The sequence below is a fragment of the Neomonachus schauinslandi genome, chromosome 11 (genome assembly GCF_002201575.2).
Source record: "Neomonachus schauinslandi chromosome 11, ASM220157v2, whole genome shotgun sequence".
Classification (NCBI taxonomy): domain Eukaryota; kingdom Metazoa; phylum Chordata; class Mammalia; order Carnivora; family Phocidae; genus Neomonachus; species Neomonachus schauinslandi.
Window position 1 is genome coordinate 68,625,266 of NC_058413.1, and position 21,021 is coordinate 68,646,286.

At 37.0% G+C, this 21,021-nt stretch overlaps 1 protein-coding gene across 2 annotated transcripts in view; it reads right to left on the reverse strand.

Moving 5' to 3' along the window:
- Positions 1–21,021, reverse strand: part of NOX4 (NADPH oxidase 4) — a 177,356-nt gene that overhangs the window by 107,435 nt on the left and 48,900 nt on the right. For both annotated transcript variants that reach the window (XM_021679096.1, XM_021679095.1), the window contains exon 8: positions 17,007–17,087. In XM_021679096.1, coding sequence (XP_021534771.1) covers positions 17,007–17,087 — 81 coding nt within the window. The remainder of the gene's footprint in view (positions 1–17,006; positions 17,088–21,021) is intronic.

Sequence of the window (21,021 nt, forward strand, 5' to 3'; positions counted from 1 at the left end):
TTCATCTTCAAAACCTTGAAATCTATGTAACGTAACAAAATTGAATTTCTTACTCAAAACATAAAAAATACACACATATACACTCACCAACTTTTATGGATAAATTAGACAGTTATCCCAGATTTTCACATGACATGAATATATTTCATTCATAAGCCAGGTACCTTCCAAACCATGAAAAAAATCATTCATTAATTCAAGAAAAGATTAGAAATTAAATGCATAGATTCTAGGGTCAGACTGTGGGTCAATCCCCAGTCCTATCAGGCCCTAACTAGGTGGCTTTAAATAATCATTTAATTTAACCTTCTGTGCCTCATTTTCCCATTTGTAAAATGAGGATAATAATAGTACTTACCTCATAGTGCTATGAGATTAAAAACAAAACAAAATTGTGTGCATGTGGGGAGGGGTATATATGTATATATATATATATGTGTGTGCATAAATTAGTGCTAAAAACAGTACCTGTCACACACTGAATTATTACATAAACCTTGGACATTATTATGATGAGTATCATTATTATCCTCTAAAATGATAATATGATTGATAGGCCCCAAACCATATTTATTAGGTAAGTTCTCCTTATAGAACCTTCATGTGAGAAGAAAATTTTCCCAATGTTTCTTATTTTCCCCACAATATTGTTTTGAACTCTGGATAAAACTGAAGTGGAGATATAAAATGTATAAATGTAGTATTACGGCTCTCTAGTAAAACTCTAGCTTTAAGAGGCTTCATTCAGTTCAGTTATTTTTAACTTCCTTTGGATGATATACAGCCTTGGGAATCTAATGAAAGGTAGTGTGTGTGTATGTGTGTGTGTGTGTGTGTGTAATGTATTAAATATAAATATATATGCGTATATATATTTACACACACACACATTGTGCATGGGGGGTTTGTATTCAGGAATTCATGAATCCCCTGCAACCATTCAATGATTCCTAGAGATTATGAATCCGAGTAGAGAACTCCTACTCTATTGAAAGAGATAGGATTTTGAGGTAGAAATAAAGGGCATCAAACTTAGAATAATTATGCACACCTATCAGAAATTAATCATCTAGAAACTATACAGAACAGGTTACCTGTAAGAATGATGAGTAGTAGCAAAAGATTTAGCTACGAACATGACATAAAAAAAAAAAAAAAAAAGATTTAGCCATGACCATGAACATGCAAATCCTCAACCTTCTACCTAACATGGTAGAGGATATTCAATTATGATCTGTAAAGTGGGACAAAGTTACACAGATCTACTGTGTCTATTATTTGAATGTTCTAGGCTCCCAAATACCCATGTAGAGCCCCTATTTGAGGTAAGGTTTCCTTTTGTGATTCAGTCTCCCTAGAACTTTCCCCTAATGCTTAGGAATAGGTAGAATTAGAATCACCATATGTCCTGGTCACCCACAAGTCACTGCTTAATTATTAACAGCATCCCATTTCATTCTCAGAAGTGTCTGGTTTGGACAATACATTATATAGCCAATTCAAATCTAGAGGCAAGGAAAGGAACATAGAAAAGAAGGTGTAGGGAAATAAATTGTTCTTCCCCAGTGCTAGAATAGAATTGGCTTAACTAACACCTCTGGGCCTTCCTTTCCCTGGGCTTTACCAAGTTCCCACTGACATTTTAGGCGCAAATGCCTCTGACTAGTGGGAAGATCACACAGGCCAGTGTGGGTGAAAGAAGCCCTCAGTGCAAGTGGCTTCTAAAAGGGAAGATATTTGGGAATCGGTGACTTTCTTTCTTTCTTTTTTTTTCTCAAAGATTTTATTTATTTATTTGACAGAGAGAGACACATTGAGAGAGGGGACACAAAGCAGGGGGAGTGGGAAAGGGAGAAACAGGCTTCCCGCTGAGCAGGGAGCCCAATGCGGGGCTCGATCCCAGGACCCTGGGATCATGACCTGAGCCGAAGGCAGACACTTAACAACTGAGCCACCCAGGTGCCCCATGGGAATCGGTGACTTTCAGTACTTATTCAAATTGCATAGCTACCTCTATCCCCCAATAGAATGTTCTTAAATTTCCTCCTCCTAAGGGCATAGCGGAGGGAGGATAAGCTAGTACAGTAAGCCTAACTTTATAAATATTTGTCTAACCCTGGTTAACTTCTTGAGCCTAAACTCCTATGAAGCCGACAGTGCCTCTGGTTCACTAATGTCATTTTTGACAAAGGCTGCCCACTGTGTTCCCCTTGTTGAAAGAATAAATGATTTTAGAGACATGCACATAGAAACACATTCCTTTTAAATCCCCCTACAAAAAGGATTCAAACAGAATATAAATCATGCTCTACAATGATTCTTGCCAGCAAGTATTCCCAAATGGCAAAGAGCTCTGTTTGAAAGAATTATGTACCATGTAATATATAAATAATATATATTAGTTTATATAATAAAATAAGATCTGAGAAGTCCAGCAGAGCTAGCACAACAATATTATTTACACAATTAATTGGCTCTCCTTGTCATACATGCGTTTGAGGAAGCCCTTCCCCCTTCTCTTTTTCAGAATTGTCCTCTCTTATGTAAATAAAAAAGTAAAATACAATCACTACCCGCCCCCAACACTCCAGGCTAGAGCCAGTGGGTGTTGACTATGGTAAGATTGAGAGGCCAGGGTGCCAAATCTAATTTACAATGCATTCCCTCCACATGCCTGTCAGAGGAGCAGGGTTAGTCTCTCAGCTGAGGCTCTGTGACATTCATAATTGCTTTTCCCTCCAATATCCCTTTTATCAGTAAGTGAGAATGGCAGTATATATATCCTCCTGATGAGTTTTTCAAATGAAAATAAAGAAATGTCCAGTTACATTCATGTCTGAAAAGAGGAAACAGTTTTGGCTTTTCTTGTTCCTCAAATGTCTTCTGAATTGAAGTATCTTTATTATAGCAGGCAAATAGCAAACTCCTAGAAAGGTGTATTAAAAATTAAAAGAAAAAAAATCCCTCAGGAGGAGGCTTGTGTTGTAAGTCCCAAAGTAAACCTTTACTGTTAAAATCAATTGAATTTTTGAGACCTAACAATGTTATAAAAATTGTTGCCCTTTCAAGGAATATTCTTTTGATCTGCTAAGTAGTTTTCATTATACTTTCATCAAATTACTTTGTAGATAGGAAAATCTGGGCTCTTCAAAAGTGCTGTGTCTTTATTAAAAAAAAAAAAAAAAAAAAATTTTTCAAACAGTTCAATTTATTTTTTTCCTAATACAACTATTAGGTATTGGCACAAGTATAATTTTTTTCCTGCTAACACTTGAATATGCTTATATTATGTCTACATTGCTGTATTCACTTATTTAAATATGAGACAACCCCATGATGTAAGTGATTTTATTAAGCTCATCTAATAGTTAAGAAAAAGAAAGGACAAATTATCTGGTAAGGTCATACAGCTATTAATAATCTACCTCTTAATTGCTGTGCTTTTTTGACCTCTTGGAAAGGAAAATTAGCATATTTTAAAGATACACCTGACCACTGAAAAGAAACATCTGAATTCAGTGTATATGAAATGCGTTTTTTAGGGTGTCATGCAATAGATTTGCTTATAAATAATTTTAAAAATCTAAAACATGGTTAACAAGTATGAAAATTAGGTTAAGCTAAGGGCACAGTTAATCGTGAAACAGGACAACCGGGTCCTAAATAATGGCTGCAATATTTGGAGCAAAAAAGTTAAGCTTTCCATGTTGCCAACATCATATCACATACCCAGAGCACTGCAGTTAGTGTGGTTTCCAGCTTTAAAAGCGATACAAGGGAAGCATACCAAACAGCAGCCAGCCTAAGTTAGTGGTGTGGAATGTGGGCTCAGGAATCTGATCCCTGGGTTCAAACCCAAACTCTTCTACTAACTACCCATGACTTTTAACAAGTTACTTCACCTGCCACTGCCATTGCTCTGTCACCCTGACAATGAGAATAATAATAATAATAACAACAACAACAGCAGCAGCAGCAGATTTTACCAGGGTTGTTGGGAGGATTTAATGAGATCAAACATTAGTAAGTTACAAGATAAGTACTCAATGAACATTAACTATTAATATATATATTTTTAAATTTGGAATAATGATGAGACTTGAAATAATCATCGAGCAAGAAACAGATGAGCAGAATTTGAAGGAGAGGGGCTCAATTTCCATGGCCTACAGAGTCCCAGACATTGAAGTCACTGGATTAAATTAAAGTAAAATAAATTCTGGTTCAAAAGGGAAAGAACTTTGTGAAAATTAGAGCTTCTCAAAGGCAGAATTGTCTTTTCAGAATTAGATATTTAGTTTGTATGGGAGACTCAGGCATCTTACTTGAGATATCCTTTAAGCTTCTTTCAAAATTTGAGATTCCATGAAAACAAAATTGACCTTCGAAAATCATTGGAAGCAACTGCTCCTCCTATTGCAAAAGTCTGCTCAGGCAGAGAAACCAGTCAACAATCTCTAATCATTTCATCCTTGAAGCCTAAAATTTTCAAAAATTTCTAGCCTACATTGATTCTTCAATTCTGAACTACCAGAATTCCTGAAAATAAAATATGTTTTTACCTGGAAAATATGCAGTCTAAAATTCTCTCTAGCACTTTCAATTGACATTTTAATTCCAAACTAATTACCAATGCTGGAAGACTAAAGATCATATATTATATTGTTCTACTATACCTCATTATAGTACTGAGCATACTGATGGAAAGAGTAAATGCCCAGAAAATACTGATTTCCTGTCCCTACCTAAAGTACACTCTTTAATAGAAATCTCAGTATAAATCCAAGAAACCTGTTTTGAATAACTGCACTTTATTTACTCATATAACCAAGAGCTAAAGAAAAAAATTACCAATGTATTTCATAAAGCATAGAATGTCTAAGTTCTCAACATTGGCACAAATGATAATAATTTCACTAGATTTACTTAGATCCTTTAGTAATAAAAAAAAATTTTTGAGAAATGTTCCATTTTGAAAAAGCTGTAAGATTTACCACCAGTAAGTTTTCCCATACCAGAAGCATAATCTACGTGGCTTTATTCAAAATTTAACTTCACAGGGTTACAAACCTTTAGTTATAAGATGGAGAAGTTCTGAGGATCTAATGCACAGCATGATGATTATAGTTAATAATACCATACTACATAGTTGAGATTTCCTAAGAGAGTAGACCTTAAGCATTCTCACCAGGAAAAAAAAAAAAAGACAATTGTAAAGTGTTGGATGTGTTAATTCACTTGGTTGGGACAATCATTTCACAACATATATGTATATCATCACAGTGTATACTTAAAATATATTACTTTGCAATATACAATATATATAATTTTATCAAATATACTTCAATAAAAATTTAATTTCATAAATATGTGTACTATAGAATGCTTATAGAATCATATATTTGTTGTATGACACTGATTTCAGTATTAGAATAGTTGTTTTTTACTAATAGTTTGTAACAATTAAGTTAGTATAAGAAATTGATTACATATAATTCACTCTGCAGATGCCTTTTGTTATTTCTTTGCATAAATTAAAGTCCCATTCTGTTTCTGACCCTTGTTTTACTAAAGTAAAATCAAAATTTAAATATGACTTCTTTTATGTCCAAAAAATGAAGAACTCTCAATACAAGCCTCTTTAAACTTAAGAAATCTGTTTAAACTCCTGAACCTTTTTAAAAAACTGACTCTATTTTGAATTACAAAGAAACAGATATTTTCAGTTTTAACTTAGTACAACATAAAGGCAAAAGAATGCATAATTATTTATACTAACAAATGATTGCATTTTTCTCTAATCTGTTACAGATAGATGAGAGAGACCATAATCCTAGATAAATCAAGATATTAACCTTTAAAAAATCTTTTCTTTAAATTTTATTTTATTTTATTATGTTATGTTAGTCACCATACAATACATCATTAGTTATTTTCTTTTTATTATGTTATGTTAATCACCATATATTACATCATTCGTTTTTGATGTAGTGATCCATGATTCATTGTTTTCATATAACACCCAGTGCTTCATGCAATACGTGCCCTCCTTAATACCCATCACCGGGCTAACCCATTTCCCCACCTCCCTCCCCTCTAAAACCATCAGTTTGTTTCTCAGAGTCCACAGTGTCTCATGGTTCATCTCTCCCTCTGATTTCTCCCCCTTCATTTTTCCCTTCCTTCTCCCAATGTCCTCCATGCTATTCCTTATGTTCCACAAATAAGTGAACCCATATGATAATTGACTTTCTCTGCTTGACTTCTTTCACTTAGCAAAATTTCCTCCAGTCCCATCCATGTTGATGTAAAAGTTGGGTATTCATCCTTTCTGATGGCTGAGTAATATGCCATTGTATATATGGACCACATATTCTTTATCCATTCATCTGTTGAAGGGCATCTCGGATCTTTCCACAGTTTGGTTATTGTGGACATTGCTGCTATGAACATTGGGGTGGATATGGCCCTTCTTTTCACTACATCTGTGTCTTTGGGGTAAATACTTGGTAGTACAATTGTTGGGTCATAGGGTAGCTCTATTTTTAATTTTTTGAGGAACCTCCACACTGTTTTCCAAAGTGGCTATACCAACTTGCATTCCCACCAACAGTGTAAGAGGGTTCCCCTTTCTCCACAACCTCTCCAACATTTGTTGTTTCTTTCCCTGTCCATTTTTGCCATTCTAACTGGTGTAAGGTGGTATCTCACTGTGGTTTTGATTTGAATTTCCCTGATGGCTAATGATGATGAACATTCTTTCATGTGTCTGTTAGCCATTTGTATGTCTTCTTTGGAGAAGTGTCTGTTCACGTCTTCTGCCCATTTTTTGACTTGATTATTTGTTTTTTGGGTGTTGAGTTTGAGAACTTCTTTATAGATCTTAGATACCAGCCCTTTCTCTGTAGTGTCATTTGCAAATATCTTCTCCCACTCTGTGGGTTGCTTCTTTATTTTGTTGACTATTTTCTTTGCTGTGCAGAAGCTTTTTATCTTGATGAAGTCCCAAAAGTTCAGTTTTGCTTCATTTCACTAGCCTTTGGAAATGTATCTTGAAAGAAGGTGCTGTGGTCTCTGTCAAAGAGGTTACTGCCTATGTTCTCCTCTAGAATTTTGATGGATTCCTGTCTCACACTGAGGTCTTTCATCCATTTTGAGTTTATCTTTGTGTATGGTGTTAGAGAATGGTCAAGTTTCATTCTTCTGTCCAATTTTCCCAGCACCGTTTATTGAAGAGACAGTCTTTTTTCCATTGCATATTTTTTCCTGCTTTGTCGAAGATTATTTGACCATAGAGTTGAGGGTCCATATCTGGGCTCTCTATTCTGTTCCATTGGTCTATATGTCTGTTTTTGTGCCAGTACCATGCTGTCTTGGTGATCACTGCTTTGTAATATAGCTTGAAATTGGGCAACAGGATGCCCCCAGGTTTGTTTTTCTTTTTCAACATTTCCTTGGCGATTTGGGGTCTTTTCTGATTCCATACAAATTTTAGGATTGTTTGTTCCAGCACTTTGAAAAATGTCATTGGAACTATGATCGGGATGGCCTTGAAGGTGTAGATTGCTCTGGGTAGCACAGACATTTTAACAATGTTTATTTTTCCGATCCATGGGCATGGAATATTTTTCCATCTTTTTGTGACTTATTCAATTTATTTCATGAGTGTTCTGTAGTTCCTAGAGTATAGATCCTTTACCTCTTTGGTTAGATTTATTCCGAGGTATCTTATGGTTTTGGGTGCTATTGTAAATGAGTCATTTCTCTAATTTCTCTTTCTACAGTTGCATTGTTAGTGTATAAGAAAGCAACTGATTTCTGTGCATTGATTTTGAATCCTGCCACATTACTAAATTGCTGGATGAGTTCTAGTAATTTGGGGGTGGAATCTTTTGGGTTTTCCACATAAAGTATCATGTCATCTGCAAAGAGAGAGAGTTTGACTTCTTCTTTGCCAATTTGAATACCTTTTATTTCTTTTTGTTGTCTGATTGCTGTTGCTAGGACTTCTAGTACTATGTTGAAAAATAGTGGCAAGAGTGGGCATCCTTGAAGTGTTCCTGATCTTAAGGGAAAGGCTCTCAGCTTTTCCCCATTGAGGATGATATTCACTGTGGGTTTTTCATAGATGGGTTTTATGAACTTGAGGGATGTTCCCTCTATCCTTGTACTCTGAAGAGTTTTAATCAGGAAAGGAGACTGTATTTTGTCAAATGCTTTTTCTGCATCAATTGAGAGGACCATATGGTTCTTCTCTCTCTTATTAATGTGTTCTATCACATTGATTGATTTGCAAATGTTGAACCACCCTTGTATCTCGGGGATAAATCACACTTGGTCGTGGTGGATGATCCTTTAATATATTGTGGGATCCTATTAGCTAGGATTTTTTTTTGAGAATTTTGAAATCCATATTCATCAGGGATATCAGTCTGAAATTCTCCTTTTTGATGGAGTTTTTGCCTGGTTTGGGGATTGAGGTAATGCTGGCCTCATAGAATGAGTCTGGAAGCTTTCCTTCTGTTTCTATTTTTTTTGAAATAGCTTCAGGAGAAGAGGTATTATTTCTTCTTTGAATGTTGGTAGAATTCCCCAGGGAATCCATCATGCCCTGGACTCTTGTTTTTTGATCACTGCTTCAAACTCTTTACTGTTTATTGGCTTATTCAGGTTGTCAATCTCTTCCTGTTTCAGTCTTGGCTGTTTATAGGTTTCCAGGAAGGCATCCATTTCTTCCAGTTGCTTAATTTATTGGCATATAGTTGTTGATAATAATTTCTAATAATTGTTTCTATTTCCTTGGTGTTAGTCGTGATCTCTCCCCTTTCATTCATAATTTATTAATTTGGGTCCTTTCTCTTTTCTTTTGGATAAGTCTGGCCAGTGGTTTATCGATCTAATTAATTCTTTCAAAGAACCAGCTTCTAGTTTCATTGATCTGATCTACTATGTTTCTGGTTTCTAATTCATTGATCTCTGCTCAAATCTTAATTATTTCTCTTCTAATGCATGGCTTAGGCATTGTTGGTTGTTTTTTCTCTAGTTCTTTAAGGTGTAAAGTTAGTTGGTGAATTCGGCATTTTTCTATTTTTTTGAGTGAGGCTTGGATGGCTATGTATTTCCCCCTTAGGACCACCTTTGCAGTATCCCATATGTTTTGGACTGATGTGTTTTCGTTCTCATTGGTTTCCATGAATTGTTTAAGTTCTTCTTTGATTTCTTGGTTGACCCAAACATTATCAAGCAGAGTGGTCTTTAGCTTCCAAGTGTTTGAATTTCTTCCAAATTTTTTCTTGTGATTGAGTTCCAGTTTTAAAGCATTATGGTCTGAGAATATGCAGGGAGGAAATAATCTCAATCTTTTGGTATTGGTTGAGACCTCATTTGTGACCAAGTATGTGGTCTAATCTGGAGAAAGTTCCATGTGTGCTCGAGAAGAATAAGCATTCTGTTGTTTTAGGGTGAAATGTTCTGTATATATCTATGAGGTCCATCTGGTCCCGTGTGTCATTCAAAGCTCTTGTTTCTTTGTTGATTTTCTGCTTAGATGATCTGTCTATTGCTGAGAGTGGAGTATTGAGGTCTCCCACAATTAACGTATTGTTATCAATATGACTCTTTATTTTGGTTAACAGTTGGCTTATGTAGATGGCTGCTCCCATAGTGGGGGCATAGATATTAACAATTGTTAGATCTTCTTGTTGGATAGACCCTTTAAGAATGATATAGTGTCCTTCTGTTTCTCTAACTACAGTCTTTAGCTTAAAATCTAATTTGTCTGATATAAGAATTGATACTCCGGCTTTCTTTTGAGGTCCATGGGCATGGAAGATGGATCTCCATCCCTTCACTTTCAGTCTGGATGTATCTTTAGGTTCAGAATGAGTCTCTTGTAGACAGCATATGGATGGGTCCTATCTTTTTATCCAATCTGCAATCCTGTGCCATTTTATGGGAGCATTTAGGCCGTTCACATTGAGAGTGATTATTGAAAGATATGAATTTATTGTCATCATGTTGCCTGTGATGTCCTTGTTTCTATAGATCGTCTCTGTAAATTTCTGTTCTATATCACTCTTGGGGACTTTCTCCTTTTATAGAACCCCCCCTTAATATTTTTTACAGGGCCGGCTTAGTGGTTACATATTCTTTCAGTTTCTGCCAGTCTTGGAAGCTCTGCATCTCTTCATTCATTCTAAATGACAGCCTTGCTGAGTAAAATATTCTTGGCTGCATGTTCTTCTCATTTAGTACCCTGAATATGTCTTGCCAGGCCTTTCTGGTTTGCCAGGTCTCTGGGGATAGGTCTGACGTTATTCTGATGTTTCTCCCTCTGTACATAAGGAATCTCTTCCCCCTAACTGCCCTTAAGATAGTTTCCTTGGTTCTAAGATTTGCAAGTTTTACTATTACATGCCAGGGTGTTGGCCTGTTTTCCTTGATCTTGAGAGAGGTCCTCTCTGCCTCTAGGACGTGAATGTTTGTTTTATTCCCCAGATTAGGGAAGTTCTCAGCTATGATTTGCTCAAATATATCTTCTAGTCCTCTCTCTCTCCACCCCCTCAGGGATCCCAATAAGTCTGACATTAGAACGTCTCATAGTGTCACTTATTTCTCTGATTCTATTTTCATGGATTTTGATTTGTTTTTCCCTGGCCTCCTCTTTTTCCTTCTTTTCTATCAATTGGTCTTCTAGATCACTAATTCGTTCTTCTGCCTCACTTACCCTAGCTGTTAGATTATCTAGATTAGATTGGATCTCACTGATAGCATTTTTGAGTTCTGCCAGTTCAGCTTTCATTTCTGCCCTTAGAGACTCTATGTTGCCATTAATCAATTTCTCCATTCTAGCTATTGTCTTCATATTTGCTACCTTGAATTCCATTTCCGACATCTTGGTTATATTTGTATCCATTTGTAAATCTGTGGCAGAAGTCACAGTTTCTGAGTCTTTCCTATTTTGCAGGTTCCTCCTCATAGTCATTTTGTTGAGGGGTGGTTGAAGGAATGTACAGAGTCCAAGTTATTGACCACAACCCACGCAAGATGCACCTGTTTTATAGGGACCTTAGGGGTGTTGGCCTCTTGTTCTCCCAGCTTGTCTTCTGGGGGAGAGGACTGCCGCACTGTTACTCAGGCAACCCTGTTTGGGCAGAGTTGTCCTGCCCCCTTGGGGGGGGGGATGGGCTCAGTGAAAAACGATTTTTGGGGGCTTTTGCTCTCTGGCGGCTTTCCCCGGTGGCTTTCCGTGTCTCTTCCGAGAGTCAGAGCAGAAGAGATCATTTCCAACCCTCTGCCTCAGAGCAGTGAGATCGCAGTCTCTTCATCAATGAGATCTCCAGGCTGCACTATCCGTTTCTTTCTGTGCTGCTATAAACTGCAGCGTCCTGGGTTGTGCACCCCTCAGCAGGGCTCCCAGTCCTCGCCTCCAGGTTGGGGCACGTCTCTGCCCTTTGTGCCTCTATAACCCCCAACCGCCCCCAGTTCGCACATGTGGCCCCGCTGCACCAGGTTTCAGTCCAGGGGCTGCCCTAAAGTCCTTTCCCTGTGGCTACCGGTCTGCAAGTCTATGCCCGTCCCCAGCACGGGAGGCTTTTGCACTCCTGTGTTATTTCATCTTCCAGGAGCCGGCGCTTATGGCCACTCCCTCCCCCTTCTGTTTATCTTCTGATATGTGCAGAATCACGGCTCCCCTCTTCATACCTCGAAACCAACTGCTTGTGATATTCTGTTTGTAGAGATCCAGATCTATCTTCTTACATCTCAGGCTGATTTAGTGGGTGTTCAGAGTGGTCTGGTAGATATCCAGCTCAATTCTGGGGACTGTTTGGAATAGGGTCCCCTACTCCTCTGCCATCTTTTCCAGGGTTCATGGCCTGGGAATATTCTTGAACCATAATTGCCAAACCTTAAGCTTCTCAGTTTGATGAAATTGCTGCTGAATATCTGTGTACAACCTCAGGGCAGATCACCACACAGATTCTCCAGGCACATCTTCTCCTAACATATTACTTTCTTTAGGAGAAATCTATCTGGTAATATACCCTAGCCCCTCACAATGATGGAGTTTTGGATATAGATGGAGTTCACTGGGGTGAGGTCTGGAGCCCACCACCAAGAAGGAACTCTGGAAATGTCTTTGGTGCAAACAGGTGGTTTATTAAAGCCCGGAGACAGGACCCATGGGCAGAAAGAGCTGCTGCCCTAAAAAATAAACCTTAACACTAAGTTCTTAGTATAGGACTCTCCAAAAAACAAAACCTAGTAGTAAAAAAATATGAGTTTTTGAGTCAGAATGGCTGAATTTGAATCCAAGATCCATCAGTTAGGTAAACTTTAGTAAGTTACTTACTCTCCCTAAACTTCAGTTTTCTGACCTGTAAAGGGAGTTTAACAATATTATTTTATCCTTGTAAAACTGTGATCCCTGAAGACATAAAGCATCTAAATCATTTTGAATTTATTCTTGGCATATAGTAAGCATTATGTAATTATTTTAAATTATAGTTAACATTAGTAGCATCTGCTTACTCATAGTTCATTTTATGATAATAACCCTGACAGGCAAACAAGCCATTTAAATAACAGAGTGTAAACCAAATTTGTACTGAGAGCTTTCTTGGTGTCCTAATATTCCACAGAACATATTATCCTCACAAAGGGAAAAGAACAGAACCCAGAGCTTCCTCAGACCATGGCTCTCTTCTTTGTGCAACAGGAATGACTAACCGAAAGTCAGGATAATAATGTGAGGCCATGTTTCTGCTGCTCTACAACTGTAGGTTCTGGAACCAGTACAGAACAAATTGAGCCAGGACTTACATGAGAGACCCATATAATACTGCTGTCTAAACCAGTGGTCTCCAAAATCAGAGGAGAAAAAAACCATTTTGAATATGCACCCTGAAATAAATCATAATTTATGTATATGACCTACTGTACTGGCAAAGTACATTAGAAAACATTCTGAGGAAAGGATTAACAGCAGATCTGAACTTTTCTCCAAACACTGTCTCCCTGGAAACATTTTGGGCTATGATAAATGGGGAAAGCCAGCTGAGTTTCCAGGCAACATTGTTTATTATTGGTGGAATGCATCTGGACCAGGAGGGTTATGAGTGCACTATAATATCATTCAGGATGCACAGACCTCAGTTTCCTGTGTGCGGTGTGTTCTCACAACTGAGGGCATCCCTTGAGGAGACTGGGGCTGCTACCAAGATCCTGGTTCCTGTGGAGCATGAGCCTTATGCAAAGCAAGGTAGTCCATGCCTACCCATATGGTTTATTCATCTTGAAACTGAGTTACTACATGGGGGGCAAGGGAGAGGAGGTGGGAAATGATTCCTAACCAACCAGAGGGATCCCCACAGAAGGACCTGATATTAACCTATTGACCTATGTTTCCTGTCCTCTATTATTCTGCTCAGTCAAGTGAACCTGATGCCAGATGATGGCCTACTGTGTCATATTAGTGTGAGTCTCAATAGAAAACCACAGTCCACTTTGGTTATCATGGAGATATATGCATACACAGGTATATTATTTCCTTCCTCTAAGCTAATAGATTATTTTAAGCAGTACACCTTTGAGTAAACTGCGTGGGTTAACACACTTTTCAGAATATTTGGGGTATATTCTTTGTAACAAGCTTAGGATACTCTCTTTTTTTCCTTTGTGATCTTCTGATGTTTTTGACAGATCCTTGTCTTTGGTCATTGTAAACCTTTGGCTTTCTCTGCAACTAATATCACAGGTAGGCCTTTTTATTTTTAATTATTTATTTTTATTAAGTTTTGTATTTTAATTCCAGTATAGTTAACATACAGTGTTATATTAATTTCAGGTGTATGATATAGTGATTCAATAATTCTATACATTAGTCAGTGTTCCATGAACCCCAATGTTTATAGCAGCATTATCAACAATAGCCAAACTATGGAGAAAACCCAACTGTCCATTAACTGATGAATGGATAAAGAAGATGTGGGGTGTATATATATATAATATTATATACATGAAACAGAACATGAACACGGGGGAAGGTGAAAAAAAGAGAGGGGTGGGGAGCAAACCAAAAGAGACTCTTGACTACAAAGAACAAACTAAGGGTTGATGGAAGGAGTGGGTGGGGAATGGGCTAGATGGGTGATGGGTATTGAGGGCACTTGTGAAGAGCACTGGGTGTTATATGTAAGTGATGAATCACAAATTCTATACCTGAAATCAATTTTACCATATATGTTAACTAGAATTTAAATAAAAACTTGAAATTAAAAAAAAAATAGTCAGTGCTCAACATGATACATATACTCTTTAATCCCCATCATCTATTTCACCTATCCCTCTACCCACTTCCCCTCTAGTAACCATCAGTTTGTTCTCTATAGTTAAAAGTCTGTTTCTTGGTTTGTGCCTCTCTTTTTATTTTTCCTTTGCTTGTTTGTTTTGTTTCTTAAATTCCACATACGAGTGAGATCATATGGTATTTGTCTTTCTTTGACAGACTTATTTCACTTAGCATTATACTCTCTAAGTCCATCCATACTTTGCAAATGGCAAGATTTCATTTCCTTTTTATGGCTGAATAATATTTCATTGTATATATATACTACATCCTTTTTATCCATTCATCAACTGATGGCCACTTGAGCTGCTTCCATAGTTGGGCTACTGTAAATAATGCTGCTATTAACATAGGGGTGCATGTATCTTTGATTTAGTGTTTTTGTATTCTTAGGTAAATACCCACTGCCAGATCATAGGGTAGCTCTATTTTTGACTTTTTGAGGAAACTCCATACTGTTTTCCACAGTGGCTGCACCAGTTTGCATTCCCACCAACAGTGCAAGGGGGGTTTCTATATATCCACATCTCTGCCAACACTTGTGGGGTTGCTTGTGTTTTTGATTTTAGCCATTCTGACAGGTGTGAGTTGATATCTCACTGTAGTTTTGGCTTGCATTTCCCTGATGATGAGTGATGTTGTGCATCTTTTCATGAGTCTGTTAGCCATCTGGATGTCTTCTTTAGAGAAATGTCCATTGATGTCTTCTCCCGATTTTTTAAAGATTTATTTATTTTTTAGAGAGAGAGAGTGTGCACATGAGCGGGGGAAGGGGCAGAGGGAGAGAGAGAATTTCAAGCAGACTCCCCACTGAACGTGGAGCCTGATGCAGGACTTGATCTCAAGACCCTGACATCATGACCTGAGCCAAAATCAAGAATCAGACACTTAACTGACTGAGACACCCAGGCACCTATTCATGTCTTCTGCCCATTTTTTAATTGGATTATTTGGTTTTCAGGTATTGAGTTGTATCAGTTCTTTATACATTTTGGGTACTAAACCTTTATCAGCTATATCATTTGCAAGTATCTTCTCCCATTCAGTAGTTTTCCTTTTAGTTTTATTAATTGTTTCTTTCACTGTGCAGAAACCTTCTATTTTGATGTCATCCCAATAGTTTATTTTGCTTTTATTTCCCTTCCTTCAGGAGGCATATCTGGAAAAATGTTGCTATGGGCTGCAAGGCCTTTTTAAACTAAAAACTGGTAATTCCATTCTTACAAATTTTGTAGCAGCAAGACATAAGGAATTCCTAAAAATACAAACCCTAAAATACCAGTAAGTCTTCACTTCTTACTAACTTTCTCTTAGAGAGTATCAGGATATAACTATAGAGGGGTACCTGGGTGGCTCTGTCAGTTTAGCGTCCAACTCTTGATTTTGGCTCAGGTCATTATCTCAGGGTTGTGAGATCATGCTCAGTGTCGGTCTCCATGCTGGGCATGGAGCCTGTTTAAGATTCTCTCTCTCCCCCTCTCCCTCTGCCACTCCCCTCCATCTCCCTCTACTTTTCTCTCTTAAAAAAAAAAATCAGGGCGCCTGGGTGGCTCAGTTGGTTAAGCAACTGCCTTCGGCTCAGGTCATGATCCTGGAGTCCCCGGATCGAGTCCCGCATCGGGCTCCCTGCTCGGCAGGGAGCCTGCTTCTGCCTCTGACCCTCCCCCTTCTCGTGTGCTCTCTCTCTCTCTCGTTCTCTCTGTCTCAAATAAATAAATAAATAAATAAATCTTTAAAAAAAAAAAAAAAAAAAATCAGAGGGGAGATGAACCACGAGAGACTATGGACTACAGGAAACAAAATGAGGGTTTTAGAGGGGAGGGGGTTGGGGGGGATGGATTAGCCCAGTGATGGGTATTAAGGAGGGCATGTATTGCATGGAGCACTGGGTATTATACGCAAACAATGAGTCATGGAACACTACATCAAAAACTAATGATGTACTGTATGGTGACTAACATAACATAATTTTTAAAAAAAGGATATAACTATAGAGGACTTTAAAAATTGCAATATTGCGGGGGCACCTGGGTGGCTCAGTTGGTTAACCATCTGACTCTTGATTTCAGCTCAGGTCATGGTCTCAGGGTCCTGGGATCAAGCCCCACGGTGGGCTCCATGCTCAGCAGGGAGTCTGCTTCTCTCTCTTTCTCCCTCTCTCTCTGCCCCTCTACCTGTTCACTCTCTCTCTCAAATAAATAAATACATCTTTAAAAAAAAACCTGCAACACTGTAGGAGAAGTAACTCTTTCAGTTTTTTTTTTTTTAAAGATTTTACTTATTTATTTGACAGGGAGAGAGAGCACAAGCAGAGGGAGCGGGAGAGGGAAAAGCAGGCTCCCCACAGAGCAGGTAGCCAGATGTGGGGCCCGACCCCAGGACCCTAGAATCATGACCCAAGCCAAAGGCAGACACCTAACCAACTGAGCCACCCAGGTGCCCCAACTCTTTCAGTTTTAATACACTTTTATACTACTTTCATTAAAATATGCTATGCTAAAAGTAGAACTATATCTTCATTCTTGAGACTACCCTCAATTCCAAGTAACCAAATAATTTTACCACTTCCTATGAAAATTCCTATAGATTTATCTTTCATTACCCCATTTTTAGGTATACATGTTTTTAAAAATATTTAAAAATATTTTTTTAAACTTACCCTGAAACATGCAACATCAGCAGCATGTAGAAAACAAAGAAGAGATTATGAGTATACCAGAAGATGTCATAGTTGGAAACTCTGAAAAAACAAATAACTTCATTTCAATTCTACTTTACATTCCATCATTTCAGACACGTCACAATTGAAGAAAGTTAAAATAGGAGTTATCTCAGATTTATCTATTAGTATCAAGTATTAACACACCATGCAGAGAGAACTGACAAAATTGTAACTAACACTTTATAATTTTGAAGGTTCTTTGTATTTCAAATAAAGATACATGGAAAGAATTAAAAGAAAATGTTTATTTTAAAGTTATGATGATATAAGATTGAGGAGTAGGTTATAGGCTGCTAATATGTACTTTTACTGTCCTTTTGATCAATATTCTCAATTTCCAAATGATATCTAAAACAAATAATGCTCCCATCCCAATACATATTGTAAAAGTAGTCCAAAGGAAAGTCAAATTGAGAGAAATTAAAGAAATGCTCACTAAAGTTTTCTATTGTTTTCCTGAATGGCATATATGTTAAAAATTAACAGTGTTACTTACTGCCCTAGGGGAGAAACAAGAGTCTGAAAAGGAAGCGGTATGATAAGCACAATCTATGAAATTTTTGAGAAAAGTAAAAATACTAACAGTTACTTCATTTGATATACCTGGGTGGATATTCATATTAGAATCTTGGAGGTGGAGGGCAGAAATTGGTAAAAGCTTCTTAGAGGATTGTTACAACCCCTAGAACCTTTTAGAACCCCTGATTTAGGCAGTATCTAACTGATTGACATTTACTTCATCCACAGCTTTTGCTATCATAAACAAGATCATTAACATCTTCATAACATACGACTTTTTGCACATATCTGATTCTTTTTGAACCTAAATTCCTAGAAGTGGAATTGCTACATCAAAGGACACACATTCTGTTTTGGATACGCATTGCCCATTGCTCTCTGAAAACATTTATCAATTACAAACCCCACTGTAGAGGAGGAGAGCCTGTTACTCCAAACCCAGACTCCACTTGATATGTTTTTGTTATTTTGTATTAAGTGGAATTGGTTATTATTTCCTTTCTGTGTTATTTGCTTTTAATTCTTCTGTGATTTATCTCTTCATTATCCATTTCTACAGTGTATTTTTCTTAATTGTTGTGTGTAAACTATTTAAATTTTAAGCATGTACTAGTTCCATATAATTACAATAATTTATTATTGGGCAAAATTTCTTCTAAATCTTTAATGACATAAATTTTTTTACAGTTACCTCTAATTTATCTAGAATTTCATTCACATAAGCCTTATTTTCCTCATAACTTTGTAATGGCATCTTTATTATTCAGCGGCTTCATATATATAGCAAAGTGTCTTCCAGGGCTTTCGATCAACTCTGTCATTAGGTCCAATTCCTTGGTCATTTTTTTTTTTCTTTTTTAGAGTTTTATTGAAGAGTAACTAATTCACAAAAAGAAACCACTCATATTTAATGTATACAATTTGAGGACTTTGGATACATGCATGCCCCCACAATATCATCACCACAATCAATATAATAAATATAGCCATCACCTCCAAAGTTCCCCTTGTGTTCCTTTGCTTTTTTGTTTTAGTTTTTGTATAAGAACACTTAAGATCTACCCTCTTAACAAATTTTTGAGTGCACATCATAGACACCACGTTGCACAGCAGATCTCTGAACTTATTCATCTTTTTTTTTATTATGTTATGTTAATCACCATACATTACATCATTAGTTTTTGATGTAGTGTTCCACGATTCATTGTTTGCGTATAACACCCAGTGCTCCATGCAGAACGTGCCCTCTTTAATACCAAAGAGGGTCAATTCCTTGGTCATTTTTGCAGTTAAGTCCTCTTCTGTTTTAAGTTACTGAAGCTTAATCATGTTAATGTTTAGTAAGCTACCATCCTCCTTTTACTCCTCTCTGGAACATGCACTTGGATGTTCCCTCAGATGAACTTTAGAACTGTTTTGCTGAGTTCAAAAACAAACAAATTTTAGAACTGTTTTGCTAAGTTCAAAAACAATTTTGATTGGAATTGCAACAACCTATAACATGATTGAGGAAGAACGCCATCTTTATGGAGTTATGGAATAAAGACAGTCTTTATTCAAAAATCTCTACTTATTTCTCTCAGTGAAGGTCTGTTTTTTTATATAGCTTTCAGTAGTTTCTTATTAAGTTTATTTCTAGATATTCTATGTTTTTGTTGCAGTTGTGAGTGGTACTTTTTTATTTTATTCTATTTCCAAACTGATAATAGCTGTTATATAAAAGCCAATTTTAATATTTGTTTTGTGTTCATTTACCTATTCTGACTCTTTAATCTGGTATAATACTATTTTTTCCCATAGTTCTCTTGGATTTTCTGGCTAGACAATTACATGTACCTTTCTGGAAATAATGATGACTTATTGTTGCATTCTTTTTAATAATTCTATTTCTAATAATTATAAATGTTTCATTTTTTATCATATATAAATAATGGCAGAATTAAAAATATCACTTTGGTTTTTTTCATAATTTTCTTAGGAATGTATCTTTTGTTTCTTTGGTAAGTATGATCTCAGCTCTAGCTTTTATATTTTTTAATTCTATAAAGGAAATTAATTCCTAGTTTATTCTACTTATTCTAATTCAAACTAGAGCTCAGATTTATTTACCACCTTTTAAAAATCTATTGATATGAAAATATGTTTGTATTCCTGTCACCTACTATTAAAATATATTACTTATTTTAATAGATTGACCACAAATGGACCATTGGTGAATTACTAGACTATATTCAACTACTCAAACTATGGAGCCATTTATTCACTTCATTTCTCTAATGCTTTATTTCTTCACTGGTAAAGAGAAAAGGTAGAAGATTATCTCCATGATCCATGGAATCCATGGGGATTCCATGATTCCCCCAGGGGTGCATGGGTGGCTCAGTCATTTAAAGCATCGACTCTTGATTTCAGCTCAGGTCATGATCTCAGGGTTGTGAGATCAAGCCCCACATCAGGCTCTGCACCAGCAGGCAATCTGTTTGAGGATTCTCTCTCTCCCTCTCCCTCAACTCCTCCCTCCCTGCGTCCCCCACCGCCATCTCTATCACTCTAAAATAAATCTTTAGGAAAAAAAAAAAGAATTCCATGGTTCCCCCAATAAAGCTTGGAGAAAAGTAGAGTTGGTTTTATAATATCTTTTAAGAAATGAAAAACGGGGCACCTGGCTGGCACAGTCAGTTAAGCAGCCGACTCTTGATTTCAGCTCAGGTCATTATCTCAGGGTTCTGCAAATGAGCCCCAAGTTGGGCTCTGTACTCAGAGTGGAATCTGCTTGGGATTCTCTCTCTCCCTCTCTCTCTGCCCCTCCCCCCACTCATGCATGAGTGCATTCTCTCTCTAAAATAAATAAATCTTTAAAAAAAAAGGAAAGAAATGAAAAACTAAAGATTAATAAACAGTCACTGAATTATTATGAGCACAAATGTAATGGCTCAGTTGAAAATAGAAGCTGATCTTTATATTCCATTTTATAAAACTCTCTCTCAATTAAAGACTTTTTTTTCTTGATGTAGAACACTCATAATCTTCAATCTTGCAAATAAATGTCAGATGCCCTAATTTTCCTTCAAGAATACCTAAAACTGAAATATGAAAGTTTTTTAATGAATGCTTTACTTTAACTAAAAGAAAATTTCTCCCCACAAAATTGGCACTTTCATGCACTGATGTTAGAGAAAGGTGATTTTTAATTCTTATGAAAAGTCTTGGGCGCCTGGGTGGCTCAGATGGTTAAGCGTCTGCCTTCGGCTCAGGTCATGATCCCAGGGTCCTGGGATCGAGTCCCGCATCGGGCTCCCTGCTCCTTGGGAGCCTGCTTCTCTCTCTCTCTCTCTCTCTGTCTCTCATGAATAAATAAATAAAATCTTTAAAAAAAAAAAAAGTCTTAAAAATGTGCTTACAGTTTGACCCAGCCATTGTACATCTAGATTTT